Source organism: Lichenostomus cassidix, chromosome 9 (assembly GCF_008360975.1).
Source record: "Lichenostomus cassidix isolate B80296 chromosome 9, HeHo_3.0, whole genome shotgun sequence".
Taxonomy (NCBI): Eukaryota; Metazoa; Chordata; class Aves; order Passeriformes; family Meliphagidae; genus Lichenostomus; species Lichenostomus cassidix.
The window spans coordinates 6,757,500-6,775,401 of NC_139490.1; the positions used below are offsets into that span (position 1 = coordinate 6,757,500).

Genomic DNA, 17,902 nt, shown 5'->3' on the forward strand with positions numbered 1-17,902 from the left:
TTACAGTTATTAGCCAGACATGGATGGGATTAGACTGGGACACTGTGGTGCAAAAAGATTTGTTGTACTTTTCACAGAACCAATGGATAAAATCACAGGGGGTTCCTGTGCTATGAGCTGAATGTGTTCACCCAGCTCCACTCCTGAAGCTCTGCCCCTCTCCCAAGTGCTGAGCCTGGCTCTGAATGGGATTTTCCTCCTCCTCACTGCTGGGCTTGGGGGTTCAGTTGTGCCATCCTGCTTTCCTTTCCAGTGCTGTTTGTTACTGGGCAGGTTGCTCCTGACACAGGACTTCACTCCAGAGTTAGTTTTGGTTTTCCTTACCCATTCAGGGTTCTCTGTTATTGTGGCACTCATGTGCTTCTCCTCCCTTCCACGAATCGTTGTTCCGTCCATGTCTTATCAGCAATAACCCAGAAGGAAGAGTTAAATTCACTTGGCCAGGTTTCCATGTTTTGAAGAAAACCCTCTTGAATTTGGGATTACATTATTGGTATTAGCAATTAGCAGAATTTAGCCTACTTGTGTACCACTTTTCTCTCTGTATTTACAGAGTGAAGATATCCCTTTCTAGACTACTTTGAGGCAAAGAATAATGCTTCCTACCATGAAAGAGTCTTAATAAAATTCTGATTGCACTGAAATGAATGGTGTCTATCACTGATTTCACTGGAACTAGAATTTCACTGGATGGGGAGTAGATTAACATTAAGCAGCACCTTTGTAAATGAATCTTGCAGTGTATGAGTATTTGCTGCCATGGTTCTCTGCCAGTACTAAGAATTAATAAGAAGGTGATACAGGACAGAAATCTGCAATGGATTTCCTCTGGAAGCTAAGCTTCTCATATTTCAGAAATTACTTTGCTGTCAATAAACACAAATTCTGAGGGTCTGCAGCACGAAACTAAAGCTGCAGAGAAACAAATGGCAACCAGATATGCTAAATAACTGCTTCTCCTCTTGATTAGTGAGAACCTGTAAACATAACTCAAAGCAGAATTAAATGTAATGTCTGTAGTATATTTATTTTTACTTGATGAAAATGATTTGAGGAAAAACAAAGCACAAGTGCAGTCGAACTCTTAAGCAGTGATTCTGTTCCTTTTCAAGAAAAGCCAACTATAAAGAATCAAAAAAAAACTATGAAAAAAATTAGAAACAAAATTGCCTTTAACCAGTAAATTTAAGAGTATTTTGTCAGGTATTTGCAATTCCTTGGTATGTGTATTTAATTGTCAGCTGAAGTGGGAATGATAGCCTAGACATCACCTCTATGGTTTCAAAATAAAACATAAACTAGAATGTGTTATGTAAGTTTTTACCTGTGTATAAGTGTAAATGTTTCCACTGCACTCCTGCTGTCCAAAAGAATGTGCAGTTGATGCAACTACTTTTTTTGCCTTAAATGTTAGATGGCATTTTAATTTTTAGAATTGATTTAGCAAGAAATAGCAGAAATCAAAGACAGCCTGTTGGCAGTGATATACAGAAAGCACCATGCAGACATCAAACTCAACATAGCTGAAAAATAACGTTGATTATTGTGTATTAGTCTAAGTCAAGAATTCTATTTCCTTGTGAACAGAGCTTTATAAAACTCACTAAAAACCTTGCTAGTCGTGTGTTTTGTATTTGCAAATATGGGAACACTTGGGTTTTAGCCATTTGCCAAACTCAGGTTTGATATTTGTGGTCTCTCTAGTGTGTGTCTATCATGTCTGGTTGGCCACATCAGTAACATCTGCTCTCTAATTCTGCTAATGACACCTATACAGCATGGAACTCAACCATGTCTGTGTGCAAAAAGGAATGGTAAATACTCATTTGTAAATTCACATAAAATTGCTTTGCTTGGTACTCAGCAAATACACAGAATCTATATGCAACAACCTGAATATAAAGTTTTTCTGTGATGATTAATGAGGCCAAGTTAATTATTTGGAATTTTATTTGAAATTTTATTTCTGGTAATTGACAGTGACTAATTGAGAAAAAGGCAGTGAAATTTCAGTTCTCTTTGACAACTATAAAACACTTTGGAAATAAAGATTTTTTTTTAATGTAATGGTAGTAAAAAGCACTTATTCCCTTGCTCAGTAAGTTTGGTGTTATGCTTTTGCATATCTTTGTCTAGCAAATATGCAGTGATCTCACCTATTTGGAAACTCTTGTGGTGTGACTGCTGAAATTCCAAGATTTGAGTAGCAGAGTGATGCTCAGGACACTACAGCACAGAGCTGATAATGGCCAGGAGCTGCAAGGCTGTAATGATGTTATCAGATTGTGATGGAGCTCAGCAACATCTGTCTCCCTGATACACTGTGGGATGCAAATCACAGATATGAGATGGGACAGGAACTCCAGAAATCAGATCCTGAAGTACTTTTATGAGCCTGAATCAAGCCAGAAATAATTTTCTGAGTCAGTACAGGGATGGAGCACTGACTTTAAGGTGTGTTTCTGTGATCCCTTCCAAAAGATCAGTCCAAAGTGAATTCAGCAATTTTTCCTGACTAGGACTGCAAACCATAAAACTGAGTTCTCTTATTTAAGACCACATATTCTAAATAAGCAGTGCATTTGTTTTTGGAGCTTAGGAGAGAAAAGTGAGCTGGTGGCAGTATGGGAAAAGAGCTTAGTCCTGGCTCAGCCAACATCAGGGAAAATATCCCTACTGGTTCTGATGGATTCTAGTTTATATGCTCATGCACACAAAATTTAGTTATTATTGAAATAAATCTAAGCTTCCTGTTACACAGTGTTGACACAGCTGGTGATTTCCAACTCTCAGTGCCCACTTGCAGGAACATGAATATGAAATTGTGAAAGGTTTCAGTGTCTCTAACACAAACCATGGAGTTTAGCTATACAGGGGAAATACATTTCCTCTGATTATGAAGGTTTTATATGAAGCAAAAACATGAGTTCAGCTGAGTGGGAGACTTGATAAGAAAGCTGGCAGAGAGAGTATTCAAACTTTAGAGCTCAGCTCTGCTCAAAAGGAGGTTTTGGGCTAGGCAAAGTGGCACTAATTTGTCGCTGCCTGGGAGGGTCTCTTAGCAGGAGGTTACCCAAGCTGTGAAGACAGTCCAGCCCTCCACAGCTGTAACAGGAAGACTTTTGACTGCTTGAAGGTGAGTATTTTGGGAGGGGGCCAAGAGGATGGATCAGGCCCTGCTCGGTGGTGCAAAGCAATAGAACAAGAGGCAATGGGCAGAAACTGATACACAGGAAGTACATGTACATGAGAAAGAACTTTCCTGTGCAGTGACTGAGGACTGGAACAGATTGCCCAGAGAAGATGAGGAGTCTCCTTCACTGGAGATATCCTAGAACTGTCTGGACACAATCCTGTGCCATGTGCTCTGGGACAACCCTCCTGGAGCAGGAAGGTAGGACCAGATGATGCCTTGTGGTCCCTTCCAACCTGAACCATTCTGTGACTCTGTTCAGACAAGGACAGTGTTGTTCCTGGGTTACTGAGGTTCAATCTTCTGGTCTCATAGGCAGCATGTCATACCAAATCCCTCAGAAACTGACTGCATTTCATCTTTAAAGTAATTAGTTTTTTTGCCTCCATTATTCCAGTTGGAAGGCTACTGGAAGTCTTGATTGCTCTAATGATCAGAAACTTTCTTCTAATTTCCAGCCTAAATTTATTCACAGCTGGTTAATATCCATTTGTTTCTGTGCCAGTTTTGTTCTTAGCTAATTTAGGTTTTTCCATATCTGGTGTTTATCTCCCTGATGCATTTACATGCTGTGATTATGGTCCTGCTGAGCTGTCATTCTGCTCAATAAAATAAGCCAAAATCTTTTGGTCTCTTCTCATAAGATACTTCCCCTTCTCCTTGATCATCGCTCTTTGGACCTGTTTCCATGCCTCTCTTCTGTACAAGATTCTCAACTGAAAATCTGCTACTGGCATTGTCAACTGGCACTGATATTTTCCTGACTATTCTGGAAAAAACTCTTCTAAAACTAGAACTGCATCTGTCTTTTTTATGAATATATTATAATGAAAACTTGTAGTCACTGTGTATGTGCAAATCTTTTTTTCTTAGTAATTTCTAAATGATAGTTCATGGTTTAGGGAAGCACTATATTGCACTGGTAAATGAAATTGTATTTTTATTGTTGAGTCACTTCTGTGTAGTGATCAAAACTCAGCAGCACTGAATATCTCCCAATATTGACAATGTTTTCCAGCACTGAGTAATCAACAAATGCAGTCACCATCTTCCTGTATCCGGTATGTTTATGGATGAAAACATCAGAAACAACCAGTTCCAGCAGTCATCCACAAAAACCTTTCCCATTAAACCTTCCTCAGTCTGACAGTCCTTCCTTTAATGCTCTATTTTTTATTTCCTCATGAATGAGTTTCCTGCCCTCTTTACAGATTTACTGCTATTCTTTGCTTTATCCAGCTTCAATAATTATTTCTTTCATAACACCGTAACAGATGCTAACCAAAGATCATATAGATCAAGTCAGTCATACCTCCCTTGTGAAAAACTCCAGTTATGATAAAAGAAAATGCTGTCAGGTTAGTCTGACATTATGTTCTCTTGACAAATTCAAATAGCATTTTTTCTTTTTTTTTTTTTTTTTTTCCCCTAGGTTTGTTTAGTTTTCCTTAGAAAAGTCTGTTCCCTAAAACCTTGAAGATTATGGATAGCCATATGGGTATCTGGGCTGTTAGTTGTCTTACCATTTTCTCACCTTATCTTAAATCTGGTATATTTTTTGTTGTTCTGTTCAGATTCATAACTAGACTATACCATATTTATACTAAGTCTTCAATTTAATATAACACATTTGTAATAGCTGAAGAATGCATACCTTCCTAAACAGTCTGCTTTTGCACCATAAATTAGGTTATCCATAATACAGATGCCACTTTGAGTATGTTTGGCTTCCCTTCCCACTTTTTCATCATGTAAACTGAAAAACTCCCAATGATTGTTTCAATATATTTTAGTATATTTCTAAGATCTAAATAAGCTTCACTTTAGGCAACTTGCACTGTTTCCTTCTGCCTATGAGGAACTATCTCCATTCCCTGTGTGTTCTCCACACCCTGTGTTAAGGCATAACCTTAACAATTTAACAATTGAAAATAGTAGTTCTTAAGCTTCTTGAAAATTCGTTCTCCATTTTCTTTGGGTCCAGCTTCTTAATATGACCAACACCTTTGGTTTTCTGTCTTTCCTGAACAGCATGTAATCTTTCATTGTGAGTGCTCTGGGGATTATTGTTCTTTCATTATTTCCATGTACTATCCAGGTGTCTTCTAATAATTCAGATTTCATTTGTTTGCCCAGGTTCAGGCAATCCCTTCCAGCTGTATATAACCTGTCACGTTCTGTACATTACCTGGATTAAGCAGAGTGGTAATATTAACAATGTTTTCCACTGTTCAGAACAAAACCAGCACTCACTTCCTAGTTTCCATTCTTCTGCACTGTTTCCTTCATTGTACATCATTATTTTCCCTCTTTCTTTTACCTAACATTCTTTCTTGTGTTCCTTTTTTTCAAAGCCTCCTTAAAATTGTCCTGGTTCTTGAAAGGAGTGTTAGACAACAAATAGCAAAAGATGAAAGATCTCATCTACATCTCAAGCCTGGAACTGGAAAATTATATTCCTTGTTAAACTTCCATGAATGACAGCAGAAATAACCTGTCACTTTGATGAGACACATGTCAAGCTGTATTTTTTATTTCATTAATCTCTTCTGTCACATTTCTGTCATTACTCCTCTGACAATGGTGTCCAAGGCCATATTGAAGACTAAGGCCATCTCCTTCTTAGCATAAATAATATGAATCTATGTAAAATATGAATTTTTTTTCATGTCTTCCTATTAAGATTTTAAGAGGTTCTGACAGATTACTATCATATCAAAATATGATGTTTACTTTCAGTGTTACATAATACTCCGGAATACTCAAAAAACTTCTGTATATTATAGTCTTAGTTTATTCCTACATTAATATTAGCAGAAGTGACCATGGGAAGTTCTGTGAAGTCAAATTCTAATATTCAGCATTACTTATTCAGAAATATACTTCTGTATTTCAGGGCAGGCTTAAACAGGCAAGTATTTCCTCTCAAGTGATTTTTATTTAACAGTGAATAAGAGCTCCTGGACCTTTTATTGCTGCACCTAGTAGTCAGAAAATGCTGAATTTGAAAATGCATTTTATGACAGCTTTCCTGCCCCTATCCAGGAGATGCTGTATTCACTACTTGACGCTGTAGCTTTGGAACCTGACTGCTAACATGGGGAAGATAAAAATTAATGTGAAAAAGGCTTGGAAGTAAATTATTCTGTTTTTTACATCAGTGTCATTTCCACTTCCATTCACTGATGTAAAGGTAAGATACAGCTGGCTCTAATGTTGGTAAGGCAAATTTTAAAGTTTGTTTCTTCAGCTTTTGAAAGCTATTAAAGTCTATAAAGCCAAATGATTGATAATACATGCATGTCAAAATAATTGTGATGGTTTCATTTCCAAATCTCCGTGGACAAGAGCATCTGAATTTCTTTCATGTATCTCATAACAGCAAACAAAATCTTAACGTAATCAAGAAAGATCATCTGTCTGAATTGATTGCACAGTACTTTCCTTATCACACATGCTTTTGCTGTTGTTTTAATGCATAAGTGTTATTTTGTTCTAAATGCATAGTTCATTGAAAAATGCTGTCCAAAGGTGCTGGTAACTTGTGTTCAACACCCATATTAGGACAAGGGGTGTTTTAAGGAAATGATATGAAATGAACAGTCCAAGTTACCAGAAGACAGTAGACTGCTCTAAGACAAGGGAACATGAAGCAGCAGAGTGTTCCACATTTTATAGAAAAACTCACATAGTAGGGCTCTTTTCCTGTAGGGATTGCCAAAATTGATAAGCATGTGAGAACAGGGAGTTCATGGACACAGGTCTACCCTGCAAACATTGTAGTGACTGCAGGCAAAAGTCAGGTGCTTTTATAAAAACTGGCTTCAAAAAGCCTTCTCATGGTGGTCCCGTTTTTCCTAATCCCAATACAGTTTATAAGCAGGGAGCTCTGCTGGTAACCAAATTTTCCACCATCAGTTCAATTTCTTCCACTCGTGGCAGTGAACTTCACCGTGGAACATCTCTGCTGTGTGACTGAGAGCTGCTGAGAGGAGCTCAGCCCCTGCTGCCTGCAGCAGGGATGACCTGGGGGAGTTTGCTGCCCTGCTCTGGGCTGCACGAAGGAAAACACAGCAAAAACGTGGCAGGAGGAAAAATGTTTCATGAAAGCCTTTGAACTCAAGCAAGAAGGAGAAAATTAACAAACAAGACAGTGAGAGGAGCAACAGCGGCAAATCTGAGTGTCGTGACGGGTAGTGAAGAGACAGAGGAAGGAAACTGAATGCTTACATCTACTGTGCCAACTTACAGAATTTTGGTATAAAATGTTTTTTGATACATGACTAATTGTGCAAACTTTGGGAAAATCACATTCAGGGGCTAACACTAAATTTTGTATTGTATTGGCTGTGATTTGTATTTCTGGTCATGGGTAACCTGATGAGACACGGATTTTCTTTCTACTCAGTATAATGAGTTTCACTTTCTTGATATTTTAGAATTTACTTTATTTATATGCAAATAAACCACTGGAAGTAAAACTCATGTACCAATGACTCAGAACTTCAAAAGTCTGAGAGCAGAGTAGTGATATATTAGACTGTTCATAAAAATTCTAACCTGGTACAAGAATTTGCTGAATATGGTCTTTATGAACCTTAGGCATTTTATTAGTAACATTACTGGACAATGATGAAAATCCATAGTTACAGAAAGTCACCTCCTAGTTTACATGCCATGACACTGATTTGGAAGACAAGTGTTTCTCGCAGTTTTGCAGTATCACCTATTTCTGAAATAGACAGTGCAAAATTAGATTCTGCGACACAAACAATTAGTACATACTTTGTGTGCTTGGTAGATTCATTCTAAATAATATTTCAATGCTTTTACCTTTTTCATTTTTAACTTTTGCAAAAGAAGTAGCAAATCAAGCCAGATAGATGGTTTTAAACGGATCTGGTTGGTACATCAATGTCCTTTTTTAAAGCTTGCTTAGAAACAAGATTATAAAAAATATGAAATATTCCACAGCCAAGTTATGAGACTGCATTTCTTAAAGGCTAAATTTCTGTATGAATTATTTTTTCCATCCTTTCATGCCCCTTGTTCTATTTGGACAACTCATCCTGATCCAGCTGGGTGACTTTAGCCCAACTTTTTATCCTCCTCCCTTGCATAGTAAATTGTGACAACCATGGTAGATTTAAAAAAGAAAGTACAGCATGATTCTTGAGTAAGCAAAGCCTCTTTGCTGAAAGTTATACACTGGGTTTAGACTAACATTCATATTAATATATGACAGGGACTACGCTAGGGACTGTTGTTTTTCTATGTTTTGAATGAATTTAATTCCAGAACAGAGAGGTGGATCCTTATTTAGTTAGTAAGAGTTCTTCCTAATTTACATCCAGTAGAAATATACCACGAGCCAAGAATTTCTGAGTCTTTGCAAGATTTTCTACTAGGCTCTTGTAAATCTTCCTAACAGCTTCAAGGAACACTTCTCTCTACCAGATTGCAAATGCTCACCATTTTTACCAATTCGGTCTGTGCCTTTGCCAAACACAGTTTATCATCTACTTTCTTTGAATTAACTTCATTCTAGGAAAGTGAGCTCATTATTTTTACCCCTTTTCAATTTATAAGCAGTTCATAACCTGCTGTTCAAAACTTGTAGAGCTGCTACTAAAATACTGGAAAATATCAAGGCAAAATGGAAAACATACCACCAGAAACACTGCCCTAGTATTGTGAGTATTTTTAGAAAACAGTTGTAAAAATGAAATATTATCAGTTTATCATAATGGAATTTTAGCTAGGCTAGGAGTTATGATTCACAGACACCACTAGAGATCAGTTAGGATTCTAGCCTAGGATGTGCCAAGATTTCTAAAATTTTGTAGCTTAAAGTTATTAAGTTTATCTTGATATGAACAGCTGAGCAGAGATTCAATTTAGCATTGAATTCCATTTCATGTTGTGCATATTCTTTGTGGGCCATTTTATGAATGTAAAAATGCACATTACCTTTTCTTTTATTCGTAACTGCTTAATAGCTTGGGGTTTATTTATTTTAGGTAGCAGTGTAACCAACACCATCACAGTATTTTTAATAGGTTACAAAGTAAACCAAAATGGGATTTGCATCTGCAGTTAATCTTGAGACTGTTCTGCTTCCCTTTTCCCAGTGAATTAGCTGTGTCTTAAATATTGAGAAATCAGTGCAAAAATGTTTTGTATAAAATATTTAGCAACACTTTTCAGGTCCACTAAAACATGTGAAGCCCTTGAGGTTCCACCTCGCAAGAATTTTCATGTATACATAGTTATTTTTTGTAGACCCACTAAAACCATTTAGTGTTTAACCACTGAAATCTCACTGAAATGCGAGTGATTAATATGGATCATTCCATGTAAATATGAAATGCCAATGGTAGGATGTGAAATACCACAACACAAGAATTAAGGGCATGAAGTTGATTGCCTATGCAATTAAAAGTTTAGGAGACAAATGATCTGATCTGGAACTTGGCCAAGGTGTTGTGACTAATGAATTTGTTCCTGCAAAAAAAAAGTGCCAGAGAAACTCTGATAGCCACATGTGGTCAAGATTTCTGCTCTGTCTGAATTAAACCATCTCAAAACATAACACTGCCATATATAAAATCCCATGCCAACGTTTGGCAAAGCACTTCTGTTCAAGCATTTGTGCTGGGGAAAGCTGACTAAATACAGCATCAGGGCAAACAGTTTTGAAAGCATTTATTTTGAATTTCATAGGAAGCCAAATGCTCCACAATTCCCATTCTATGATTGAAATTTGCCCCCGTTCATTTATAGAACTCTCATAAAAGTCAACAGGAGGACTGCTACCAGGTCTGTAATATACTGTAAAAACTTTAAAACATCTTAGAGTTGGCTGTTAAAATGACAGACATTTTGGAGCAGTGATTGGGGGTTGAAGTCAGCTTATGTTCTTCTTCCATCTGGTCTGCTACTGTTTTGTGGAAGATGGAAAACAGCACACACAGGATTGCACACGCTGTCCTAAGAGACAAATACTGTCTCTTTCACCTGTGCAGTTTAGCATTTAGACTTGGCTCTTCTGCCTTATCTGTGAATCCCAGGGTGTGCTCCTGCATCCATCAGGTTCCATGCTGTCAGAGCCCACATTTACTGAATTAAACAGGACTTCTTACATAACTGAGGTTGTATTGGAGACAAACAACCCTTGTGTCTCATCTGAAGTTCTCTTTCTCATGCAAAAGCCTCACCCTGGGGCTCTGGAGGTGCCTCAGGACCATGGCAGTCCCTGCTCTGTTTTTTGTGGTCACCACACAACCCAAACCTCTCGATAAACACAGCAAAATCAAATGCTTTATCTTATTAGGATGGTGAAACAGCTTTGAAAGAGCTTCCATGGCACTGTACTTCTGTGCATCTAGTGCTGTTCCTGGTGCTGGCTCTGTGGAAGGCACTTCACCTCCCTCCTGGAGTTTTACCTGAAAGCATGTGGTGCACAAAATATCACAAAATCCTACAGAAAGGCACCTGGAAATGTGAAGAGAGGACACACCTTCCTTTTAGATTTTTCTTAGCTGCCTTTGGGATTTTAGCTTAGGACTTCTCTGGTATTTCTGTGCTGTGATGCTTCATTTAGAAAACAGTATGAAGGAAATCTAAACCTAGGTCTTTGGAATGAACTAAGTGATTTTCTGACTTTCCGGGAAAAAAACCCCAACAAACCTGATCTGTACTGTAAACAAAAAAATTATGAAGAGATACACACATTATGGGCTGATGAAGTAAAGTACTTTCAGCGCTGGGCTTCAGCAGAGTTTAAATGCAAAGCATATTTCATCTACACTTGCACAATTTATTAAGCTTAGTCAGAAATTCCCCACTGAAGCTGATAATGATTGAAGCCTCTCCAACACAGGTAAATTCCCAATCTCTGTAATTACGCTTATTACCTTGTTACAGTTGTTAAGGTTCTCCCCTTTTAGAAGTATTCCATGAATTAGCTGATTTACAGCAGGTTATTAGTGAAACAGGGGCTCTGGAAACATCTTTTAAAACAACGGGACTATGGTATTCATTCTGCAGATTTTACTTTTACATCTGAGAATAGAACAGTAGGAAAATGGGAAATGATTACAGGAATTCTAAATCAGATTCTAAAATCTACATACGATCCCTGTAACTTCAGAAGAGCTGAAGCTAAAGAGTTAAAGTCTGTAGGATCAGGTATTATATACTGGCACAGCATTTTGCATCTGGATGCACCCAGGTAGTGAATTTACCCAGCTAAACATTCCACCAGCTCTTCAAGAAGCAACAATTCTATTAAGGGCTTAGTGCTTTAAAAATGAGATTATTTTTGCTTAGGGGTCCAGGATGCTGACTTATGTGTCTGATTTAATCTGCTCAAATCGGGATGGGTTTATGGTTCACCTTATTTTAGATTAATAGGTAATTGCAAACAGTTCTCCCTAAATTAGTACAAGCCTTACAAGAAGCCTTGGAGATAGTAAGAAAGGACCTGTAATGTTTAAAATGTGCCAACATTTTTCTTAGGATGAGGTTTGATACTGTGTTTGTATGGTAACTTAGTATATGTTCCAACCTGGTTTAATAAACATTACAGTAGATCATTTCATTGCAGGAAATTAGCTTTTTATTGTCTTTGTCTGACTCACTTAAAGGCTCTAATTAAGGATCCACTAAACATGAAAAACTCTCCTAAGGCTTTAGGCTTTGTAGGTGTTATCTGAAGATCAGTAATGTTTTCTGTTAGGACAAAAATATATAAAAAAGTTTAGGCGATGAACTCAGGTGGACTTTGTTTTTAACAATGACAAGTGTACTCAACAGGAATAGTATTTTTACTTCAGCAAGCCCTTTGAGAGAATTTGGTTAGAACTTGATTATATTTGGGCTAGAAAAATAAAAATGTTTTGAAAGAAAAAAAATTAAAGGACATCAGTCACAACATACTTGCATGTTTTGACCTTATTTCCTTCTGCAAGTTTGATTTCAATATTTTAATGACTCAGAAAATTTCCAATGCTGTGAGACACCTCAAGATTCCATTAGATTTCCTTTTATGAAAATGTTGTCCATCTGTTGAAACCTTGCAATATACAACTCACAGCAAAAACTTCTGCTTTCTTAAAAGTGTAAATACCTATCTGGCAATCTCCAATTCAGTAGCATTAGTTATAGAACTGGTTTTGTGTTTTAACCTCATAATCAGAAATAAACCATAATACGCACTCTCCCTCCATTGATTACATCTCTTGCTCGAACCTGTTTGCTCTCCTATCACAAGCAGCATTATGACACATTATTTATCACTGCTGCGATCAGATAACGCAAACATGAAAGAGTAACTGGTATCATTCAGCTCTGGAAAGCAGTGCTGAATCAGAGTCCTCCTTTAAGTGGTGTACATCGAGCCCAGCCGCGGCTCTGACACTGCCCAATGTCCCCGATGACCACTCAGTGGGTGTTTAAATGCTGTGCAGAGTCACCTAACACAATGGTCACTCTCACCTCCTAAGGCTGGAGTTCCTCTCTGAACAGCCTCAGTGCTAACAACACCACACGCCAGGCTGGTGCCACTGTACGTGATAAAAGCATTTGATCGTTCCTGGCAAAGAGCACAAAGCCAGACTGGGTCCAAAGCAAAGGAAGGATTTGGGAGATCAGTGTAAACCTTTACTCCACTTTGATCCTTCCTCCTCCTTCAAAACAGACTTGGCTTTCCAAGGAAGAGCCATGTGAAGGAGAGCGGGAGTCAAGGTTAAAGCCATCACGTCCGAGGCAGTAAAATGTTTTTATCAGGGAGGGGTGTATCCTGCCAAGGCGATGTAGATCAGAAGGATCACGAGACAAGATTTCTGCCTAAAATCTTGAAGTCTCTTCGCCATGTGTTTGAATTCATTCTACAAAGTCATTCCGTGGCTTAGCAAAATCAATCCTCATCCCGTGTCGGGAGGGAAGAATAGAAATCCATCAGCGTTAAACACAACACACTGAGCAAATCGACAGTTTTAGTGTGGTGTGAAACCTTTGCAGATTTTGCAAAGCAAGTGCTCTGTCTTTTCCCTTATTGCTTGCCCTTCACTTGACATACAGGAAGAGATGCATCAAGAGGATGGCAGGAGACATGTGTCACTCAAAGCATGCCATAACAATGTTTACCCTGGAATACTCCCTTGAATCTGTTTGAACAAGCAGGCATCATACGTGGAAAAATACACAGCGAACTTCACCTAGTTACAAAGTTAACAGAACCCCTTTGCCATCCTCCCCCTCGAGCAGCGCCAGCCCCAAGCACGCCGCTCCCTTCGGCCCCGAGCCGGAGCGCCACGGTCACACCGCACCAGGTCACTTGTTGCACGGTGCCAGGGTGGCATCTCCCCTCCGCTCAGCCCACCGAAAGTTGCCCGAGCCGCGCAGCAGCGGAGCCCGCTGGGAGGCTGGCGGAGCGCGGCGCGCATCCTTACCTGCATGTGTCCCTGGTACATCCTGCCCCGGCTGCTCGCTGCCCCTCAGGCCGGCAGGTCGGCTGTGCGCTGCGCTGGGGGCACTGCTCCCGCCCGCTCGACTACAAGAAAGGGGAAAAAAAAAAAAAAAAAAAAGGAAAGAAAAAAAAAAAAGCCTAACCCTGAACGAGCTATTTTTGGCTAAAGCTCCTTTTGTCCTGGCAGCGCCTGTACCGGTTACAATAACCCAGCGCTGTTTGCCGCCCTCCTCTTGCCTCGCTGCCTGTTTCCCCGTGCGAGGCGGAGCCGGCACTGCCCAGGAGCGCTGCTCGGGGTGCTGGGCAGGCGGGCGGACCCGGGCAGGGCTGCGGGGCGGCCGGGCGGGGAGAGCCGCGGGGCGGAGCGGGGCTGCCGCTGCTGCCGGGCCTCTCCCGCCCGCCCGCGCCGCGCCTCGTCCCGCAGCGGCTCCCCGGCCTGCCGGCCCCGGCCCCGGCCGCCCTCCCCCGCCTCCCGCCGGCAGCCCCGGCCTCCTTCCCTCCCCCCTTCCCTCCTCCTCCTTCCTTCTCTCCTCCCTTCTTCCCTCCCTCCGCAGGGGGAGCGCGCAGCATCCAGGGAACGCGCGGAGCCCCGCGGCCGCCGGGCGGAGCCCGCCGGGGTCCCGCAGCACCGCGCTGCCGCTGCCCACCGCCCGCCCGGGCTGCCGGCTCCACCGCACGCATTAAAAATAACACCACAACGAAACAACACGGAAAAAGCCCTACTGAGCATAACAGCAAAAACCCGGAGCGTCCCGGAGACAGGGCACGGCAAGCCCTGGATGTGGCGCACGGAGCGGCGCGCAGGGAGATGCTCGGCGCACGGGCGCATCCCGGGAATGTCGCTCTCCCGGAGCTCCCGGCTCTTCCCCGCCGCTCCCGCCGCCGCAGTTAACCGGGTTTCAGGGAAAGCATCGGCCCGGGCCCTACCTTGTGCTCTGCGTATGAAGAGCGAACGTGATCTGTTGTGATTCCCAGAAAATAGCAGGAGACTCTTGTTCTGGCTCGGCAGCATCGCTTAGTAGCGCTTCTCAGCGCTTGCCAAAGACACAGTTATATAGACAAAAATCTGGCACTGGCCCGTACGTGCAAAATTCTGACCTTGTAAACTGGCACAACAGGCCTGGCTGAATCCTGCGGGAGACACCTGCATCATCTTGGATCCAGCTTTATTTTCTCCTCTCCCCCACCTCAAACCTTAAACTCTGAATCTGCTAAAAGGAGCAGCTGTTTCAATTTCATCCTAAATTTCAGTGCTACCCCGGCTATCTATATTCGGTAACACAGAAAACCTCCAGCGCCTGGAATTTGCTAGATTGTGTAATTTCTTGGCTCTGAGCTCCCAAGTTTTACTATTACACTACACAAAACTTTATGATGCTTTTGATAGACCAGAGCAATCCAACCTTAAGCATGTTCCTATACTAGAGCAACGCAAAACAGATTTCATATTCCTGAAACCAGCACATTTGTATCATCACAGCTCTCATTTCAGCTGACTAAATAAGCCTTTTTGAAGTGTTCTCATTCAGATAAAAAAATGGGGTTTTGCAGAACATGAGTTCGTAAAGTCTTCAGTGATGGCACAAGCAAAATCTATCCAATTATTTTCTTCACTTCAGCTTAAGAGTTTTATCTTTTAGATGGATAGCAAAAGTGACAGTTCTCTTACATCCAGTGAATATGTATCCAGCTCACTGAGATTTTCAGAGCAGCCGAGGAGTTTAGCCATGCATTGGTGATAAAAGGAAATAAGAAATGAATATTTTTTGTCTAAATCCCTTAAGCCTCTTTGAAAACCTCAATTAAGAGCTGATGAGCTTAAAATACTTCTTTGGGATTGTCCATACATGTCAGACATATATTACTATAAAACTTCACAGAAGGTGACTGCACTTAGATAGGTGAAAATATCAGATTTAAATTTTCATGGTTTCACTTAAAATACAAAATATGGAGTGTAGATTTTGTCAGATATAAGTGTTTGACTGCCTTTGTGCTCAATTTAGAAGTTTAGGTCTAGATGAAAAAAAACAAGTCCTATTAAACTTGGAGCCCTGGTGTCTTTGCTGTTTGTTGAGATTTATTAGACTTTTTGGCTTTTAGTAATTTTGAAGTACTGGCTGCAGTAGATCCAGAGTATCCACTCCTGTGTCAGTGTGCAGGTTTTCTGTAGTAGCTGAATGTTTCTAAAGCACTTGAAAACATCTTTTTAAAATATTTTTTTTATTGTTACTGTTCAAGTCTGAGGCTCTCGTGTTTTTCTCATGGGGAAACCTGGGAGAAATTTGTCAATGCCTATGTGTAGCAATATCTCCTTTTTCTAAACCTATGTATATGCATGATAATTTAAATTTTTCCTACAGGGTATGAAAAAATACGTTTATAGTAGAAGAGCTGTTAATTTAGGAACGGTTATTCGTGATAGTTGTGAGTGAGAGACAAACACTGGTAGAATTTGTCAAGATCCAAATCTAGAGATTTATCGCCTAGTGTGTTACAGACATTTTTCCTAATGCATCTGAAGCAGGTGCATTCGTTGCTCAATTTGTTGATGCAGTGGCACATTGATGTCACATTTTGGCAGGATTTGAGTGATCCAGTAAAGCCAGATAGATCCAGCTTTTGCCTTTTTCCCTAGCGAGGGCTAAATCGCTTGGCACTGGTCAGTGAGAAAGCTGGCAAAGCAGCAGTTGGTGCAGAGGAGAGATGGAGGGAAATGTGGGCAGGGACAGAGGGCTGGCAGGGGCTCCTGCTTAAGGAGCAAAATATTCTGTTCTTCAAATATTGTTCAGCCCAAGCCACACTCCCAGTGCTGTGCTTCCACAGGTGTAAACTCTGCCTTTGCTCTTGCTTTTCACAAGAAGAAGCTTCAGCAAGATTGTTTCTCTCTCCATCTAGGTCTAATCTGGAATCACTGCATGATATTTATTGCTCGATTAAAGTGCAATTCAAAAAATGCAGTGATGGCTGGCACAGAAAATATTAATGTGTAATTCTGTACCATACATATAAAGGCAACATATAAATGTTAATGTGTAATTCTGTACCACAGATATAAAAGCAAGGTCTTTACAGCTTAGAAGAGCTGAGTGCCAGAATCCATGATCTTTATGACTCTGCTCTGTTTATGAGTGTGAAAATCTGTTTTGTTGCAGGGCATACTTAATCACACAAAGTTCATTTGCTTAAAATGCTTTGAAAATATTTTTCAGTTGTGGTCCCTTTTGGTCTGTCTGTGTGGCTGCATTAATATTTGAACCAGTGATGTCTGTGTGCTGTGGGCTCTCTAAGCCTTGTTGTTTGTTGTGGCAAAAGTGGAAAAAATCATGGTAGAAAATATGAAAGTCATAATGTTTGTTAAGAAAAAGAAGAGTCACCATATGGCTCAACAGATTTTAATTAATATTAAATTGCCAGGGGAAATTTTGAAGGAAGTCAAATAAAAATCCTTTATTTTACAAATAAACGCTCGGATTTTGTTTTTTAATACATTGCTTGGGCCATTGGGACTATTAGGAAGCCTGAAGACAGCAAAGGGAATGCAGGGGCATTCTCAGAAATACAAAGTGCACAAGCAGATTTTGGAGAAGCTGGCAGCTATCTAGTTAATGTCAAACCTCTGACACTTAACTACCCCTGGGAGGTGGTAGATATTTCATTCCTTTAAGCCTTACTGATATGGATGTCATCCTGCAAACTTTAAAAAGTGGTTATTAAATCACTGACTGTGAAACTGCGTGAGACAATTTATATAGATTCCAAGTCAACAACAGTTATTCTAACATTCTTCATTAACACAGTGATTGGAATGGCAGGGTCTGTGGTTTCCATAAGAAACCACATGGCAAGAGTAAGTCATGATTTTTATTAGGAAAATCTTGCACTGATAAACCAGCCTGCACACTCCATGTAGAAAAGTGAATATATCCTCAATGTGTTGTGTGCAGCAAAGTGTTCAGTGGAAAAGTTTTAATGCAAATTGAAGGGGATGGGATATAGCCTTGGAGGCAGCATAGCCTGTGATGTGATTTACTGCTGCAGCTTCAGAAGGGAGACTTGAAGGGACCACTTTGGGGAACTTGTGCCTCAGAATGCCCAGCAGTTGTTGTCTCCATCACTCCATGGTGCTCCTCAGATCTCTGAATCTCTGGGTGTTTCTCATGTGTGACAACAGATTGTGTTGCCAGCATCCACCAGTAGCACGTTTGGTCATAAAGACACAGATTTACTGCTTTGTT

General features: G+C 40.3%; 1 protein-coding gene across 11 annotated transcripts in view; it reads right to left on the reverse strand.

The window, feature by feature from the left end:
- Positions 1 to 14,809, reverse strand: part of PEX5L (peroxisomal biogenesis factor 5 like) — a 104,736-nt gene extending 89,927 nt beyond the window's left edge. For 3 of the 11 annotated variants that reach the window (XM_085069101.1, XM_085069098.1, XM_085069099.1), the window contains exon 1: positions 13,648 to 14,082. In XM_085069101.1, coding sequence (XP_084925227.1) covers positions 13,648 to 13,668 — 21 coding nt within the window. In that variant the 5' untranslated portion in view covers positions 13,669 to 14,082. Of the gene's footprint in view, positions 1 to 13,647; positions 14,085 to 14,387; positions 14,407 to 14,591 lie in introns of those variants that run through there. The other 8 variants (XM_085069100.1, XM_085069097.1, XM_085069102.1 and 5 more) reach the window with 6 other exon arrangements.
- Between the last annotated feature and the right edge of the window lie 3,093 nt (positions 14,810 to 17,902).